This window comes from Nannospalax galili, unplaced genomic scaffold (assembly GCF_000622305.1).
Source record: "Nannospalax galili isolate Female #2095 unplaced genomic scaffold, S.galili_v1.0 scaffold300, whole genome shotgun sequence".
Classification (NCBI taxonomy): Eukaryota; Metazoa; Chordata; class Mammalia; order Rodentia; family Spalacidae; genus Nannospalax; species Nannospalax galili.
Window position 1 is genome coordinate 353124 of NW_008347322.1, and position 17339 is coordinate 370462.

At 53.4% G+C, this 17339-nt stretch overlaps 1 protein-coding gene across 6 annotated transcripts in view; it reads right to left on the bottom strand.

Annotated features, from left to right (window-relative positions):
* The window catches only part of Sardh (sarcosine dehydrogenase), a 71154-nt gene that overhangs the window by 26934 nt on the left and 26881 nt on the right, over positions 1 to 17339 (bottom strand). For all 6 annotated transcript variants that reach the window (XR_003851242.1, XM_029568716.1, XM_029568715.1 and 3 more), the window contains 4 exons: positions 16597 to 16680; positions 14402 to 14515; positions 8468 to 8606; positions 6155 to 6268 (listed from right to left, as the gene is read on the bottom strand). Coding sequence is in view for 5 of the 6 variants with exons in the window: in XM_029568716.1 (XP_029424576.1) it covers positions 6155 to 6268; positions 8468 to 8606; positions 14402 to 14515; positions 16597 to 16680 (451 nt within the window). In the remaining variant the exon portion in view is untranslated. The remainder of the gene's footprint in view (positions 1 to 6154; positions 6269 to 8467; positions 8607 to 14401; positions 14516 to 16596; positions 16681 to 17339) is intronic.

Here is a 17339-nt window from a genome sequence, read left to right on the forward strand (position 1 = left end):
GGCAGGTGGGCCTGTGTTGCATAAGAAAGCCGCTGAGCGGGGCCCAGGGGAGCAAGCCAGTAAGCAGCGTTCTTCCATGGCCTGTGCTCCAGCTCCTGCCTCCAGGTTCCTGTCCTGAGTTCCTACCTTGGGCTCCCAGATGAACTGTGGCACGGGAGATGTAAGATAAATAAATCCTCTCCTCCCCAAGTTGGTAGGGGTCAGAGTGTTTTGTCACAGCAATGAAGAACAAACTAGGACAGGACCCTAGTGTTTCAGGTCCTGGAAAATCCTATCCAGCCTCAGCCACCAGTGCTGAGCGGCCACAGACAATCTTTTCCCATCTCCCATTTCACCCTGTACTGACATGCCCCACGCTGCTGGGTTCCCCACTTCAATCACGCTGAAGCTCACTGGGGCTAAGCGCAGGACTGGGAGACTCAGGCAACAGTCCCCTTGTGATAATCAACCTTGATTGTCAACTTGACACGATCTAAAATCACCTAGGAGGAGGTAAGCTTCTAGGCACATCTGAGGGAGGTTTTAGATTAGGTTAACTGAGGTAGGAAGACCCACCCTAAATGTGGGCGGCACCATCCCATGGGTTGGGGTCCTGGGAACTGAGCACCAACGTTCACCAGTCTGCCTCCTGACTGTGGATACAATGTGAGCTGTGGCCTGGGGCTCCTGCCACCAAGCCTTCCCACCACGGTGGACTGTCCCCGCGAACCATGGCCCAAAAACCTCTCTTCTTTCCCTCCTTTCCTTTCCTTCCTCCTCCTTTGTCACAGTAACGTGGAAAGTAACTATTAAAATATTTTATTCATTTTTATTTCATGTGTCTGAGTGTATTGCCTGCATGTAAGTGCACCCATGTCATGCAATGCCCAAGGAGGTCAGAAGAGGGCATTGGATTCCCCTGGAACTGGAGTTATGGATGGTTGTTAGCCACATGTGGGTACTGGAAATCGAACCCGGGTCTCCTGCAAGAACAGCCACTGTTCTTAACTGCGGAGTCATCTCTCCAGCCCTGGAAAGTAACTACTAACTCTTGATCACACCCAGGACCCTAACCCATCCCTGTCCCCAGACCCCAGAAAATGACAGGGAGTTTCAGAGAGGAGACACACGGTGGGAAGAGATGGAACTCATTGTGCCCTGGCCATGGGGCATCCATGGAGCCCACACTGTCCCTGGACCCCTGCCCTTGGATAGCAGTCCACCTCAACCAGACATTCTGGGAAGTCACTGTCCCAGGGTTCTGTGACCTTGGGCAGTTCTGTGGCCTTGGAGCTGGCTCACAGACACACTGAGTGAGCCTCCATGGTCCCGTCTCCAATTTAGGGTTCACAGAACTGTCATGCAGGAATGCTGTGACTTGTGGCAGTGGGGTACCCCAAAACCACTGCCCTCACCATCCCAGGAGCAGCTGAGGGGGAGGGAGCCCTGGCCCATGGGAGTCAGGTTGGGAAGCTTCTGTTGTGCTCCCCCCATCTGACCTCCTTTCTCACTGACCTCTCTGGAGTTCCTCTACCGAGCAGTGCTATCCCCCGAGCCTCAGAGCCCCAGTCCCTCACCTGGGAAGCAGGTGTGACTGGAGCCCCTCACAGGGTTGCTGGGAGGAGGCAAAGCCACAGCAGGTACAGGAAGTTGGGTTTGAGGGGCAAGGACAACAACAGCCACAGGCTGTGCTCCCTGTCCCCTCTCACGGCCCCTTCCTATTCAAAGTTCTCCCAACCTTAGGTGCTTTTTACCGTGGAGGGAGAGGGGAGGCTTGGGCCCATACCTAGGCAGGCCTAGCCCCTGCCCCAACCATGCCCCAGCGCAACTAGATAGGGCACAGTTGCGGAGAGGGGAAAAGTCCTGAGGACACCCTTAGTCTGGGCCTGCCCCTGTCCTGGGAACACAGGGTCAGCCACTTGGTGTGGCTGAAACCCAGGTGCCTCAGTTTCCCTCCTGGCTGGGGAAGGACCAGCTGGCAGCAGACTGGGGGCTGTGCTGTCTCCCCAGTACTGGCTGGGCTCTGATGAAGGCGGTGGAGCTGGGATGGCCTAACTACCCTGCCTGGAACTTCCATGCCGGGGACTCTCCTTCTGTCACTCAGGGCTCAGCCTTGCTGTCACACCAGCTAGGGAAGGAAGGTCCAGATAGCCATGAACTCACCACCTTCAGCCTTCCTCCAAACCGGCCTTGGAATCCTCCAGACATTTTCACTGTGTGTACTAAGTCACCCTGCCTGTCCTCCCAGATCCAGCCCAAGGCCTCAGTCTCCAGGAAACCCCCTTCACCAACAGAGAAGCCCCCTTGGCATCACCCACGGCTCCCACCTTCCTTACCCCCCGATCCTGAGAGCACTCCAAGTGGCCCCAGGCCCTGGCATATCATCACTAGCCTGGTCAGCCTGCCTACCGCTCCCTGCCCCACCTCCCGCTACCAGAGCACCAGCCAGGCCCCACTAAAACCTCCCTCCCTTCCTCCTCGTGAATGAATGAGCAAAAGAGAGAGACAGAAAGACTAACCCCACCAGAGGGCTCTGTGGTCCGTAGCTGGGGTTACCAGAGGACACTGGGGTTCTGAACTGTGTCCTTAGCCCCAGACCACTGACAGCCCATGATCATCGCCATCACACACACACACACACACACACACACACACACACACACACAAGCATTCACAAATGCACCCATGCACATACACACACGCATATACTTGCCCTACAGGTCCCAGCCTCCTAGGCACTCCCCGGCGCCCCCGTTCTGTGACCAGCTTGAGTTCCCTCTGGGTCAGCTTGATAACGGTACCCCTGCCTGCCCTGGGCAGCCATCCCCAATCAACTGCCGTGCAAAGAGAGTACAGGGCCAGGGGCCAGCTGTGAGCGTGGCCCACAGTGAAAGGCAGATACCACAGGAACAGTATGGCAGAGCCTCGCCGGGCTCCTCTCAGCTGTCTCCACGCGTGGGGTGACGTGTGGGTGGCGGTCTCGTATGCACTTTTCGCTATTGTCGGCATGTTTCCGACAAGCCAGTACACCTTTTGTAATATTAAGAAAGATGAATAAAGATCATTTGAAATTGCTTCTGAGATTGACAAGTGCTTAGTACACAGCCTTGATCACATGCAAATTGTCACATTCTCTTGACTTACTGGAGCTCTGAGTCTTAACATGCATATTAAACATATGCATACTTAATATCATGCATATTCATCACAGGAACAGTGTCAGTGCATGAGCTATTTTTTCCAGTTTTGAAGTGTCCCTGGGATCCACATTCTCTAGAGCAGAGGGTTCACTGGGCCATCCCATCACATCCCCCAGATGCAAGCCTCACCGTGAGGCCCAGGAACCTTCCAGTCACAGTCTGACTTGTTACTGTGCACCGTGGGGGTGATGGGAACAGCCCCAACAAAGAACTTTTCTGACAGTTTCAACCAAGGTCCTGGTTCCCAAGGTGGGGAAACGGAGGCTTGGGAGGCTGCTCCCAACCCTCCTAGCTCCTTCCAGCTCTGTCCTGGGGCTGCCAAGGCAAGCAGGTTCTCCAGTCCCCATTTCACAGATAGGGAAACAGAGGCTCAAAGAGGAAAAGTCTCAGAGCCAGGTGGTGGTGGTAGGGATTTAGGAAATCTACACCATCAATTGAGTTCCTCCGTCTGGCCCCCGCAACTAGCCTGGCTCTCTGCATCTGTACCTAAATGCTGTGCCTGGGCCTCCCCTTTCCCAGAGCTGAGAGCCAAGACCCACCAGCCTTTCTCGGAGGGCCCCTGTGATGTTTCTGCCAGGCCCCTCCCCTCATGGGTGCTTGTCCCAGGAAGCTCCTTCAGGAAGCGTCCACCATTGACCACTTCCTGTGGCCTCCGACAACATCTGGCTCTTTCACTCTTCACTCAGGAGTCTCTTTAGGCACCTGCCTGCTCACAGCCAGGGTGGGAGGTAAGGCCATGCTGCCCTGCTGGTCTCCTTCCCCGGTGCCCTGGGCCTGCTAGTGAACCCTGAAAGGAGGAACAATTGAACCCTTGATGGATCAAGCAGGTGCTCCAGCTGTGCTCAATCAGCCTGCACCATTACAACAGCAAGATGGTGGTCCCCCAGGTTCCACACAGGCCCACAAGAGCCCTCCTCATCCACCCCACCAGCAGCCTCACATTTTCCGAGGCCAATTGTATGATACTCTGTCCACAGCAGCAGCAGCACAAGACCCTGGATCCCATCAGCTCTTCATCCCTGAACCTGCCCTGAAGGACCCTGTGGGCAGTGAGATCCCCAAGTCCAACACACACGCACGCACGCACACACACACGCACGCACGCACACACATACACACGCACGCACACACATACACACGCACGCACACACACACGCACGCACACACACATACACACGCACGCACACACATACACACGCACGCACACACATACACACGCACGCACACACACACGCACGCACACACACACACGCACGCACGCACACACATACACATGCACGCACACACACGGGCTTCATTGTTCTCTTGACGCATCTGACATCCTATACACTCCAATGGTTTTATTTTTTTAATCTTATTTTTTCCCTATCAGAAATATAAACCCCACGTGAGCCTGATTCTGTTTGGTTCATTGCTGTGTCCTTCTACCTCCAACTCAGCTAGACATAGCCTAGCACATGCTCAAGAAATGTAGCTGCTGGGCTGGGCTGGAGAGATGGCTCAGTCAGGAGCACTGGCTGCTCTTGCAGAGGTCCTGGGCTCGATTCCCAGCACCCACATGGTGGCTAACAACCATCCATAACTCCAACTCCAGGAGACCCGATGTCCTCTTCTGTCCTCTGAGGACACTGCATGACACAGGTGCACTTACATACATGCAGGCAATACACTCATAACACAAAAATAATAAATAAAATATGTAAAAAAAAAAACACTGGTTGCTCTTGCAGAGAAGACAGATTCGGTTCCTAGCACCCACGTGGTGGCTAATAACTGTAACTACAGTTCCAAGGGATCCAATGCCTTCTTCTGGCCTCCACGGCCAGTGCATGTACATGGTGCACTTACATACATGCAAGAAAAACACTCATACACATAAAATAAATCATTTTTTTTTAAGTTGTTACTGAGAGCTGGGCAGGTGGCACAGGTCTGCCAACCCAGCAACATGAGAGGCTGAGCCAGGAGGATCATAATTTCAAGGCCTGCTTGGGCTACAGAGCAAGTCCCAGGGCAGTCTAGACAACTTAACGAAACACTGTTTCAAAATTGAAAAATTATAAAGAGGTGATGAGGCTGTAACTCAGGGTACTTAGACCTAGGTTCAGTACCCAGAACTGTGGCTGCCTCACACACATTAATGAGGGAACTGATTTCTTAGTGAGCTTCCTCCCCTCTCCTTCTGTCCATGGCCAGGCTGGGGATTAGCTCCAGCGAGGGCCACTGAGTCCTACTGATGACAAGCAACATGTGAGAGCTAGGAGGTAGCCTGGTGTCCTCCCATGCCCAGCACTGCTCACTGATGGTTACTCTCCTGAACAACGGCCCAGAAAACCATACAGTTGGTGCCTATCCCCTGCAGAACAGTCTTGTGAAGGTACAGGTGCCGTCTTTGGGGAAAAGATGGGCCCGCTCTGTTCCGCTCCTCCCCTGGTGGACACAGACTACAGGACAGGAGGTGGGTCTGATCCTTTGGGAACTGACGATAGGATTCAGGGTCGGGAAGATAGGAGACAGTTTTGGCTAGATGTAACAGCCAATGCTGTACTAACAGGACCAAAGTACTGAGCTGCCTGTCATCAGGGGTGTGCACAGAGAAGCAGAGGGCTGTGCCTAGCCCAGAGGTCGGGGGGTGGGGGTCTGAGCTCTGAGAAGGAGGTGCAGTTTTTTCCTGGGCTCCTGTCCTGGGCAGCTGAGCTTAGTGTGCCCACACCGAGGCTGCTCCAACATGCTACAACACCAACAGGTTTAAAGACACAATTATGGAGTGCTCAGAGCACCAGCAGTGTCTCCTGAACACAGCCTGCATTTAGCCTGAACTGAGACCACTAATCTCCAGGTCTTGACCACAGTGGGCATGACAGGCAATTCTAGAGTTGCCCTGGGCAGCCATCCCCAACCTTCCGGCCACTGGTGACTGCCAGCCCCAGAGCAGACGCTATCCATACCAAAGTTGCTCCCCAAACCAGCCTTACCTTCAAAGGCAGGAGTCAGGGGACTGGCCTGGGTTCCAGGGGCCAGGCGGCTGACGGTCAGGTCACTCTCGGTGCCTCCCCGGTGGTTCAACATGCATGTGTACACCGTTGAGCCTGGTGGAAAGGAGAATCCAGGTGTGACCATCACCAAAGCCTGCTCTTCCTCACAGTCTAGAGAACCCCATGGCAGGTCCCCTAGGGTGGTTACCTCATAAGCCCCCCACCTCCACCCCATGACTCCATTTCAACTAGACTATTGATGGCCGGTCATCCACAGCTGTTACCTGGGGAGGATTTTTGAAAATGCTTGCCTGAGTTTATCTTCATCCGCACCCTCGTCACTGACAGATTTTAGCTACGGAGCTCTTCCCTCAGCCCCGTGCCCAATACGCTTATACAGCAGAAGTCCCCACTGATATCTACAGGGTAGGTGACCACATGGCTGGACAGCAGGAAGGGGAATGAATCAATGAGGCAAGTAGGCGCTGGGTGGAAGGTGGGGCGGGTGCCTAGGTGGTGGTCAGATGGACGGAGAGGACGGTGGAATGGGCTGGTGGGCGAGAGTGGCAGTGGAGGGTGAGCGGGTGGGCAGGGCTGATGGAGAATTCACAGGGGCAAGACGGAGCTGCACATGGGGGTGATCAGGAGGGTCACTAGCTGGCTGTATACAGGGCTGGGGGGATAGCACAGCTGTGAAAGGCTCAAGCTAACAACCAAAGAATCGAGAGTTCACTTTCTGGACAGAGTGCCGTGGGTTGGATCACGACTCCCAAATGCACATGTTGGAATCTTTTGTTTGGGTTTTTGGTGGGCTTTTGGTTTTTTTTTTTGACAGGGTCTCCCTGTGGCCCCAGCCTGCCTGGAACTCACTATGTAGACCAGGCTGACCTCAGTCTCACAGAGATCTGCCTGCCTCTGCCTCCCGAGTGCTGGGATTAAAGGTGTGTGCTGCTATGCTCAGCATACATGTTGGAATCTTAACCTAACCTCAGGGACCTGTAGATAAGACATTATTTTGAAGTAGGGTCTTCATAACCCTACATAACGGAAGGTCATTTGAGTGGGTTCCCATCCGGTAGGACTGCTTACAGGAAGACAAGAGGCTGGGGAGATGGTTTGGCTAGTAAAGCATTTGTTGTTCAAGCGTGAGGATGTTGAGTTCAGTCCCGAGAATCCATGTAGAAAATTCAAGCTTGATGTCCTTGTAATCCCAGCACCGGGGGGCAGAGACAGGAGGGTCCCTGAGACTTGCTGGCCAAGCAGCCTAGCCTAATTGGCAAGCTCCAGGACAAAGAGAGACCCTGTCTCAAAAAAACAAGGTGGAGCCTCATGAGGAGTGATACTCAAGACTGTCCTCTGGATCTCTACATGCATATCCACACATGTGCACCCACATCCCCATGGACATATACATACAAAAAAATTGGGGTAGTAACATGTGGCATCAGAGGAAGAGAGGGAACATAACTGGAAACCAATCAAGGCCAAGGATCCCAGCGTCCACTGAGCTGGAAGAGACAGAAGGAACTCCACCCCAAGTCTTGGAGCAACAGGGCTGGGCTGGTACCCTGATCTTGACCTCTGGCCTGCAGGACCACCCAGCTCATGGAACTCTGTTGTGGCAGCCACAGGAAAGGAATAAAAATGAAGACAGGTGGGTTTGGAGTGGGTAGAGGGTGAGTAAGACAGTGGATGGGTAAGACGGTGGGTGGGTAAGACAGTGGGCGGGTAAGAAAGGCAATGGGTGGGCCGGGCATGGTGGCGCACGCCTTTAATCCCTGCACTTGGGAGGCAGAGGCAGGTGGATCTCTGTGAGTTCAAGGCCAGCCTGGTCTACATAGCGAGTTCCAGGACAGCTGGGGCTACAGGGCGACCCTGGCCCAAAAGGGCAAAAAAGAAAAAAAAAAAAAAAAGATGGTGGGTGGGCGACAAAAACCAGATGATTACCCCAAATATTGCACGGTAAATAGTACCCAAAATTTCTCATTATTTACTCAAAATTAAAATTTAAGTATTATAGAGTTTTAATTCTGGCAAACCCACATGGGGAGACCACCCTGTTGCAGGGGTGTGGCTGAGCTTAAGTGCTGGGGGTACTACGGAGTGTCCATGGTCATATGTCCCCTCTGGATAAAGACGGAAGGGAGCCAGAAGGGGTTAGGAGGAAGGTCAGAGGGAGGAGTGGAGGAGGGGAAGGCCCTGGAGGTGGGCTCGGACTGCCACCTTGTCCCCGGGCCCACAGCTGTGCCCACAGACCTCCGCCTGGTGCTGAGCGGGAGAGGAGAGGGTCTGTCCCACCACTGGGCCCAGTACCTGGAGGTCGGCTGACGTCTGCTGAGAAAAGCCAGTCTGCAGCTTTCTGGGCGTCCACCCCCAGCAGGTAGAACTTGCCAAAGTATGACATGTTGAACACCGCAGCAGCCCCTCTGCAGGCCAGACACTCCTTCTGGATCTGAAAGGTCCAGTGGAGGAGGGGGTCTTGAGGGGTGCTGCCTCTGGAGATGGGAGGCTGGGCCTTTCCTGACATTCCTCCTTAGAGCTTCCTGCTGCCTCACTTCCCACCTGCACAGCCCTCCCAGCGCTGGAGCCCATAGCAGTACACTTCCCCTGAGCATGGGGACCACAAAGAGATATCCAGCACCAGGTTATAAACAGGCTCGCTCTTTCAGAAGCACTGCAATCAAAAGCAGGGATGCCGAGCCAGCAAGATGGCTCAGTACGTAACCATTCGCCACTGAGTCTGAGGACCTGAGATCATACATGTGATGATCCGAGATCCACATGATGGAAGAAGAAAACCAACTCTTCTGAGCTGTCCTTTGTCCTCCATATGTGCGCCATGATGCACGCACATAAACACAAATAAATAAATTAATTTTTAAAAAGCCACGGATGGTGCTGCAAGTCTATAATCCCAGCATTAGGGAGGTAGAGGCAGGAGGATCAGAAGGTCAAGGTCATCCTTGACTACATAGTGAGTTTGCAGTCAGCCTAGGCTGTGTGAAACTGTCTCAAAACAGAAAAACACTGGAATCCTACAAGGTCGATTCTGGGATCACAGGGAAGTTACATCGTAGGGAAGTGACATCAGAAACCGGTAGCAGTTGAGTACGGGAAGAGCACGAGGAAATGGCACAGACTAAAGGGAAAAGTCACACCAGGCCGGCAGAAGCTGCAAGAGGTTAGCAAAAATGAAGCCCACCCAGTCCCACTCAAAGATGGGCTGACAGGGGCTTCACACCCACACACAGAGGAAGACCGCAAGCCAGGGACCCTGCTGCCCCGCCGCAAAATTAGACAGAGAGCAAACTAAGCCCAGCGCAAGAAGGGAAGAAGGTCAATGCACAAAACCAAAGAAATCTACTGTGTATTTACACAGAGCAACTTGAAAAGCAAACAGCAGTTCTGTTTACCACAGCCTCAAAAGCCATGAAAATGCCTAGAAATCAGCTTCACAACAGAAATGTAAAGTTTTTATTGTAAAAACTAGAAAATGCTTGTGTGTGTACATGGGTGTGTGTGTGTGTGTGTGTGTGTGTGTGTGTGTGTGTGTGTGCATGGGTGTGTGTGTGTGTGTGTGTGTGTGTGTGTGTGTTTGTGTGTGTGTAAGAGGCCAGAGGCTGGCATCCGGAGTCTTCCTCAATGGCTCTCCCTGGAGCTTCCTGATTGGCTAGCCTGGCTTGGGGGGTATCCTTCTGTCTCTGCCTCTCCAGTGCCTGACTTTTTATTAGGTTCTGGGGTTCTGAACTCAGATCCTTCCGCTTGCCCAGCAAGCACTTTACCAACCAAGCCGTCTTCCGAGACCCTAGACAAAATGTTTTTGAGAGAAATCAATAACCTAAATAAGTGGAACGACACCCAAGCCCATGAAAGGTTTACTGTTGCTAAGACGACCACACACCCAAGGTGATTTACAGATCCCCTCAATCTGTACCACAATCTCAGGTGGATCCTTTGTCAAAACTGAAAAACTCACAGGGAATTGCAAAAGACCAGAATATCCTAGATAATCTCAAAAAAGAACAAAGTTAAGGGATTCACACTTCCCGATTCCAAAACATACTGGGGGCAGGGGGACCACCCTAGACAAAGTGGTGTTGGACTGAGCCAAGGATGGAGATGTGGAGCCTGGCTCTAAACCCTGATGTTTACGGTGAGTTTGTTTTCACAAGGGTCCCAGGAGAACGCACAGGGGTAAAGCGTCTTCTCAATAAATGATAGCCACGTGCAAATGAATGGCATTGGACCCCTTCCTCCACCACGCACAAGATTCAGCTCAAAACGGGTTATAGACATGAGCTAAAATGATAAACCCTTGGGGCTGGAGAGATGGCTCAGCGGTTAAGAACACTGGTTGTTTTTGCAGAAGATCCGGGTTCGAATCCCAGCACCCACATGGCAGCTAACAACTGTCCATAACTCCAGTCCCAGGGGATCCAACAGCCTCTTCTGACCTCTGCGGGCATTGCACAACACGATGCATTTACCTACATACAGGCAATACATACATACACATAAAATAAAAAAATAAAATAAAATAAAAAAGATAAACTCTTAGAAAACTAGAAGTATCTAGTCTGTGGACCCGAATGAGTCTCCTAGACATGATGCTGACCACACAAGCAACAAGAGGATGTTAGGTGTCCTGCTCTACCCCCTCTCTACCTTTTCCCCTTGAGATGAGGACTCTCACTGAACCTGGTGCTAGGCTGATGGTCAGCAAGCCCCAGTGATCCTCCTGTCTCCTCCACCCACCTCCAATACAGGAGTCACAGGAGCACACAGTCATGCCAGCTCTTTACATGGATGCTGGGGATCTGAACTCTGGCCCTCATGCTTACACAGCAAGAATTCTAACCCACTGAGCCATCTCCCCAGCTCCAAAGTATGTACTTTAAAAAATGTTTTATTGTTTTTGTTTTATGTGTATGAGTGTATTGCCTGCTTGTATGTAAGTGCGCCCATATGCACTTGCATGTCGTACAATGCCCATAGAGGTCAGAAGAAGGCATCGGACCCCCTGGAACCGAAGTTATGGACAGTTAACCACCATGTGGGTGCTGGGAATTGAACCCCGGTCCTCTGCAAGAGCAGTCAGTGCTCTTAACTGCTGAGCCATCTCTCCAGTCCCCAAAATATGTATTTAAAAAAATTATTCAAGTTCAGGCTGAGTTTGATGATACATGCCTTTAATCCCAGCACTTGGGAGGCAGAGGCAGGCATCTCTGTAAGATAGAGGCCAGCCTGGTCTACATAGCAAGTTCCAGGTCAGCTGGGCCTGCACAGTGAGTCCTTGTCTCAAAAATACAAACAAAAAAATATTTAAATTCCATGAGGCATGGTAACCCCTGTAACCCCAAGACTCCAAGATCAGTCAAGCCCTGTTTATAAATAAATAAATAAATAAATAAATACTCTTAAAATTCAAAAATAAAAAAATCAAATCGGGCTTGAGAGATGGTTCCATTGGTAAAGTGCCTACATGAGGATTTGAGCTCAGACCTCTAGAACCCACAGAAAAGTCAGATGTCTGTAACCCCAGCACTGGAGCGGTGGAGACAGGAAGATCCCTGGGGCTTGCTGGCCAGCCAGTCTAGCCAAATTGGCAAGCTCTGGATCCAATGAGAGATGCTTATCTCAAAAAATAATGTGGGGGGCAGTTGAGGAAGATTCCCAACATCAACCTCTGGCCTACACAGACAGACAGACAGACAGACAGACACACACACACACACAAACCAAATAATCTAATTTATAAATGCCCAAAGGATCTCAACAGACATGTCCCCAAAGAAGATACTCAAGTGATAAAAAGCAAACAGGTAAGAAGGCACCCAGTGCTAATAGCTGAACACATGAGACACTGCCACACACTCACTGGAATGGCCAGAATAAAAAGCCAGATAATAAGTGCTGGTGAGGGTAGAGAGAAACTAGATCCTCACACCCTCACACAAGCTGGTGGGGTGTAAAGTACTGCGTCTACCGTGGTAAACAGCGGGCAGCTCAGCAAATGTTGGACACGGAGCAACCACACGGCTGATAATTCCAGCCCAGGTACCCATGTACCCATGAGAACTGAATGCCACTTCCAAACAAACGTGTACACAGATGCTCACCATGGCATGAATGGATGAGATGGGTCCTACTCACACAATGGGCTGAATCTTGGGTAATGACAGAGGCCTGATCATGGCTCAGTTGGTAGAGCGCTTGCTTAGCATGCCTGAAAGTCTGGGTTCCATCCCTAACACCAAATAAACTGGTAGCGAACCTCATCCTCTCTAACTCACAATCACCCCATGAAGCAGCCGCCACCGTCTCAGTATGCCTGGGGCTCTGGAGGCCAGAGCAACAGAGATAGCCACAGGGCTGCCCTCAGCATCCTCCATCATAAGGGTAACTATGGAGGTCTCCAGTGTCCTACACAGAACTGAGTCAGAGAAAACAGACCAGGCAGGCAGGCAAACACCACAGACCTGGCTTAGCCTATAGGCAGCAGGCTGGCACACATCTGGCAGCACACGGCAGGCCACAGGGACTGGCCGCTTCCTGAGTCCTCAGCTCCTCTGCCTGCTCTAGACATCATTAGGGAGCACTCGCTGTCCACCAGGCTCTCCGGTACCTTTACTGACGTTCCTGGAGCTGCCAACCAAAACCCAAACAGCTCCCTGGGCTGCCGCTTGCCGTGTGCCCAGCTGGGGACGCTGCCAGTGCGGAGAACAAGTACTTGCTTCATGCTCGGGGACCGTCTCAGGCGCATTTGCGGAGGCTGGATGGAGCTGCCGAGCCAAGTTGGCATCTCCCCCGAGCTTCCACACCCTCCAGGGCCAGGAGTCCCACAGGCTGTAGAAGTGCGGGGTATCGAGGTGCCAGACACAGCCGTGCACACAGGGACTGGGCACCAAGCCGGCCCTGCAGCTTCTGCGTTTTGTGATGCCTGGGCCTCCTGCTTCCATCTCAGAGAGCCCTGTCTCAACACTCGAATAACCATTTACCTATAGAGCAAATGGTCCTTTCCCTTCAGGACTGGACACAATGTTCAATGATGATGAAGGCTCTGGTTTAGCCTGGAGTGTTCAGAGAGATACAGCCTTGACCTTGACTGTGAGGGACCTCAGTGACTTCCGCCCCTGCCTGTGAAGCCCTACCTGGGCACCATAGTTCTCTCCTGATTCTCCCCACGCTGACCCTGAGCTGTGGGTGCCTGGGAGGAGGGCTTGGTTCTGTACCCCCTTCAGATGCACAGTAGGATGTCAAGGGTGCCTCAGGCCTGACGACATGATGGGGGGGCTGTGGTGCTCAACGGCCAGGGAAGCATGACACGGACACCATCATTACTCATCCTGTGAGAGCTGCCTGTGGGGCACAGGGGACACCCAGCCCCCAACACTAGGCAACCTTGGTCCCAGGGATTAGAGAGCCAGGCACACGGAGGAGGGGCCCTGGACTGCCCAGTGCCCTGTCTGGCCAGTCGCCCCTGCCCACTTTTGGAGTCAGTCAACAGACTCTAATGGTACAGCCACTCCAGCCTTGCTTTCCCCTGGTTGTACCCTGAAGGAGCCATCCAGCAGCCTGGGACCCAAGGCCAGAAAGCCCACCTTGTCCTGAACCCACTCCATTACAAATGGAGGCTGGAGGGCTGGAGAGATGGCTCAGTGGTTAAGAGCATTGGCTGCTCTTGCAGAGGACCTGGGTCCAAATCCCAGCACCCACATGGTGGCTAACAATCGTCCATAACTCCAGTTCCAGAGGATCTGATGACCTCTTCTGACCTCCACAGGCATTGTACGACACAGGTGCACTTACGTACATGCAGGCAATATACTCATACATGTAAAAGAAAAATAATAAAATACTTTAAAAATGGAGGCTGGAGCCCTCTGAGTCCTAGGATGGGGAAGCCACATCTCTCATGGACCCTCACAACCTCAGGACCAGAGAAGGGCTGGAGGAGGGTGCAGCCCAGGCCCAAGGCCACCCAGCCCACCTAGGCCGTCTGCCTCACTCCTGCCCCCTGCTGCCTCCAGCAGGGGCCCTCAGACCTGACTACTGGCAAGGTCTTCGTAGAGAAGGGAGAGAAACACACGGTTCCCTACAAAACCGCACTAGTGGGAAAGGGGGCGAGCCTGGAGCAAGTGGAAACCCTGCAGAGCGGCCAAGGATCCCCGCTGGCAGCTCGGTTTCTATGTGAGGGATGGGCAACAGGGTAGGGACATGGCTTCAAGCCCAGAGCAGGTCACTTACCACGTGGTGGTGAGGCGGGAAGTCGAAGGTATACTCGTCCGCCAGCAGCCTGCTATAGGCGTAGTCCCTGTGCGCCTGGTTTCCGTAGGCCCCGTAGTAGTCATAGTCAAGGACCTGGTACAGAAGTCAAGGTCATCTCCCACCCCCTTCCTCCTCCCTCTGTGTTGTGGTTTGAATGTGAAACGTCCCCCACAGGCTCATGTGTTTGAACACTTGGTCCCCAGCTGGTGGTGCTGTCTGGGAAGGTTGCAGGAGGAACCATTAGGAGGTGGAGGTGGGTCAGTAGGGCCAGCCTTGAGGTTTCACAGCCTGGTCCTATTTCCTGTCAGCTTCCCAACTGCTTCCACACACAATGTGACCAGCCGCCTATGCTCCTGTCCTCACGCCTTCCCCACATGGTGGGCTGTGTCCCTTCCTAAACGGAGATAAAGTGAAGTCTTCCTCCCTTAAGCTGCTTCCTGTCAGTTACTTGGTCACAACAACAAGGAAAGTAATGCGCTCCCTCCTCCTCTGTCCTCCCTCCACAGACAGGCTTGGGCCTTCTACCCAGCAGGCAGACTCCTCACTGAAAGACAGGCCTGGTCCCGCCCTCTGACAGCTGCCCTCCAGGGACAAGTGTGGGTCACAGGCAAGGATGGAGGCCATGTGGCTCGTGCTCAAATGACACTTTGCTCCCTGAGGTGCTGAGACCCGAGACCAGAGGAAAGGGAGGCAGCTGGGTCCTGGGGTGGGGAGCTGAGGAGGACCTCAGGCCAAAACCAGCACTTCTACCTGATGGCAGGACTACAGGACACAGTCAGGAAGACAGCTGGCCGAGGGGAGGGTGAAGGCATGGGTGGGGATAGGTACTGACACCACGGCCACGGCGATCCAGGACCCATGCTGAAAGTGTCCACGCTCCTGATGAGGGCCACCTTTTCTGCAGATGGGGACACTGAGGCACTGGGACATTAAACCCAGCCTTAGATACAGAGCAGGCTACAGAGCTGTGGCATGAAGCTGGGTGGGTATGAGCTGCTTCTGGCTCCTCTTTATTGTCCCGTCCTCTCCAGGGCTCTGCCACCTCTGTCAGAGGCCTCTGTAACCCCAGGACCGCACAAGTATGTGAACGAAGGGTCTGGAGCACTCACCTCCCAGAGCTGTGACCTGTCCACAGGCCTGGCCCACTCCTCACAGGGAAGAGCCAAACGCACACAGCGTGACGTTCTACCTTACTCAGCCTCCTATGCCCAGCCTCAGCTCCAGCCCTGGCATCCTGGAGGGCACTTCCCAGCACCTCCGCCAGAAGTCCTCTCCCTCCCTACCTAGGCATGCTTCTCCTGGCCTCTGAGACCATAGCATGGACATCCCACAGCTGCAGCACCACAGGTGTTCCAGGCTAGCTCTGGGTAGGATGCAAAGTCTGCTCATCTGGGGACCAGGGAACTTTCCTTGTCAAGGCCTCCAGGGCAGAGGGTCTATCCTTACCCACCCTCCCTGCCTTGTCCCTCGGGACCAATGAGAGCAGAGACCTGACTGAGGAGGCTCTGAAGACCCTGATGCTGTGGCTGAGGCCCCAGCGGATTTGACTCTGTCTCCCCTAAGTACCCCCTGGAGCTGGTCACGGACCTGGGTTTCCATAGAGATAGAAGGTGGTCAGTGGGATGGTACACTGCATGGGCACAAAGGGGTTAACTTCCATGGAACTCGATATGTTGGCCTCAAAGCCTCCTCCACAGCCTACTCCCTAGAGCCTTTCCTAAGGTCTGGGGGAGACCCCTGAGGCATCCTAGAGGCCAGCACATGGGCAGCTCAGTGGGTAAACTGACACACGGAGGCATAATTCCTCCCACTCGTATCAACTAACAGTTGGTATTGCCAAAAATACATGCCCAAAGAGCAGGAGAAGACAGTCTGCATTCCTCTTGGAACCAGCGGAATCTTCTGCTCCATTCCTGTTGTGGGCCCTGCGGTGCTGGTCCCCATGGGCCTGGGAAGTCTGGCCACTGCAGGCAGGTTGGGAGCAAGGTCTCTGGGGTGCCACATCACTGACTTGAGGCACTGACTGCTCTCAGGTTAGCACTCAGCTTCCTAAGTACGAGACTGACCTGTCTCCCAGTGTCCTCGAGGTGCTGAGCAGATGTTGAGGTTGGGAGGGCTATGGGTGGACCAGGGATGCTCAGCCACATGGATAAGCAGTCAGGCGTCACACTCACCGGAGCTGTCCCTTGGGGGTTGAACCATCCTGGCCGTTCCCAGCCCTGTCGCTCCTGGAACACACAGCCTTGTCCAAGCAGCTCCTGGCAAGAGACAGAATGCCCTTTACAGGAGGCCAGACACCCCATAGGAGGCAAAGCCGGTGCACCTGTCACTCATATCCAAGAGTGCCCAGGACAGCAAGGTTCCAGCCCAGGCTGCTGTTCTTCTCCAGAGCTCTCCCAACACCCTCACCTAACCTAGAGATTCCCGATCTAAAGAATGTTCTAGCAGGAGCTGAACTGTACCCCCGATAAGTGCACATGCTGAGGCCTGACCCCCCCCCATGTGACAGTCTGGAGACAGAGGCTGTGAGGAGAGGTCACAGGTGGGATCCCAACCCTCCTAAAAGAGGAGGGACCGGGATGCTCTCTGCTCTGGGAAGACACACCAAGACAGTGGTCTTCCTCGGTCAGGAGGACCTCGGTCGGGGACAAGGTGAGGGACAGCTTGGTACTGAATCTCCCAATTCCAAAACATGGAGGAGACAACGGTCTATTATTAGTCTCTGGCCACAGCACTCCCCAAAGCCAAGCTGACCTGGGACCCGATATCTCCCTTCCCAGGTCTGTGTACACCAGGAACGAAGAGGGTCTCAGATGCTCACAGCAACATTCCTGGAAGCCCTGCTCCCATCACCCACGGAAGGAGCGGCTGCCTCTGCCAACTCTTTATGCTGTACAGCTGGGGGTGGAGCACAGTG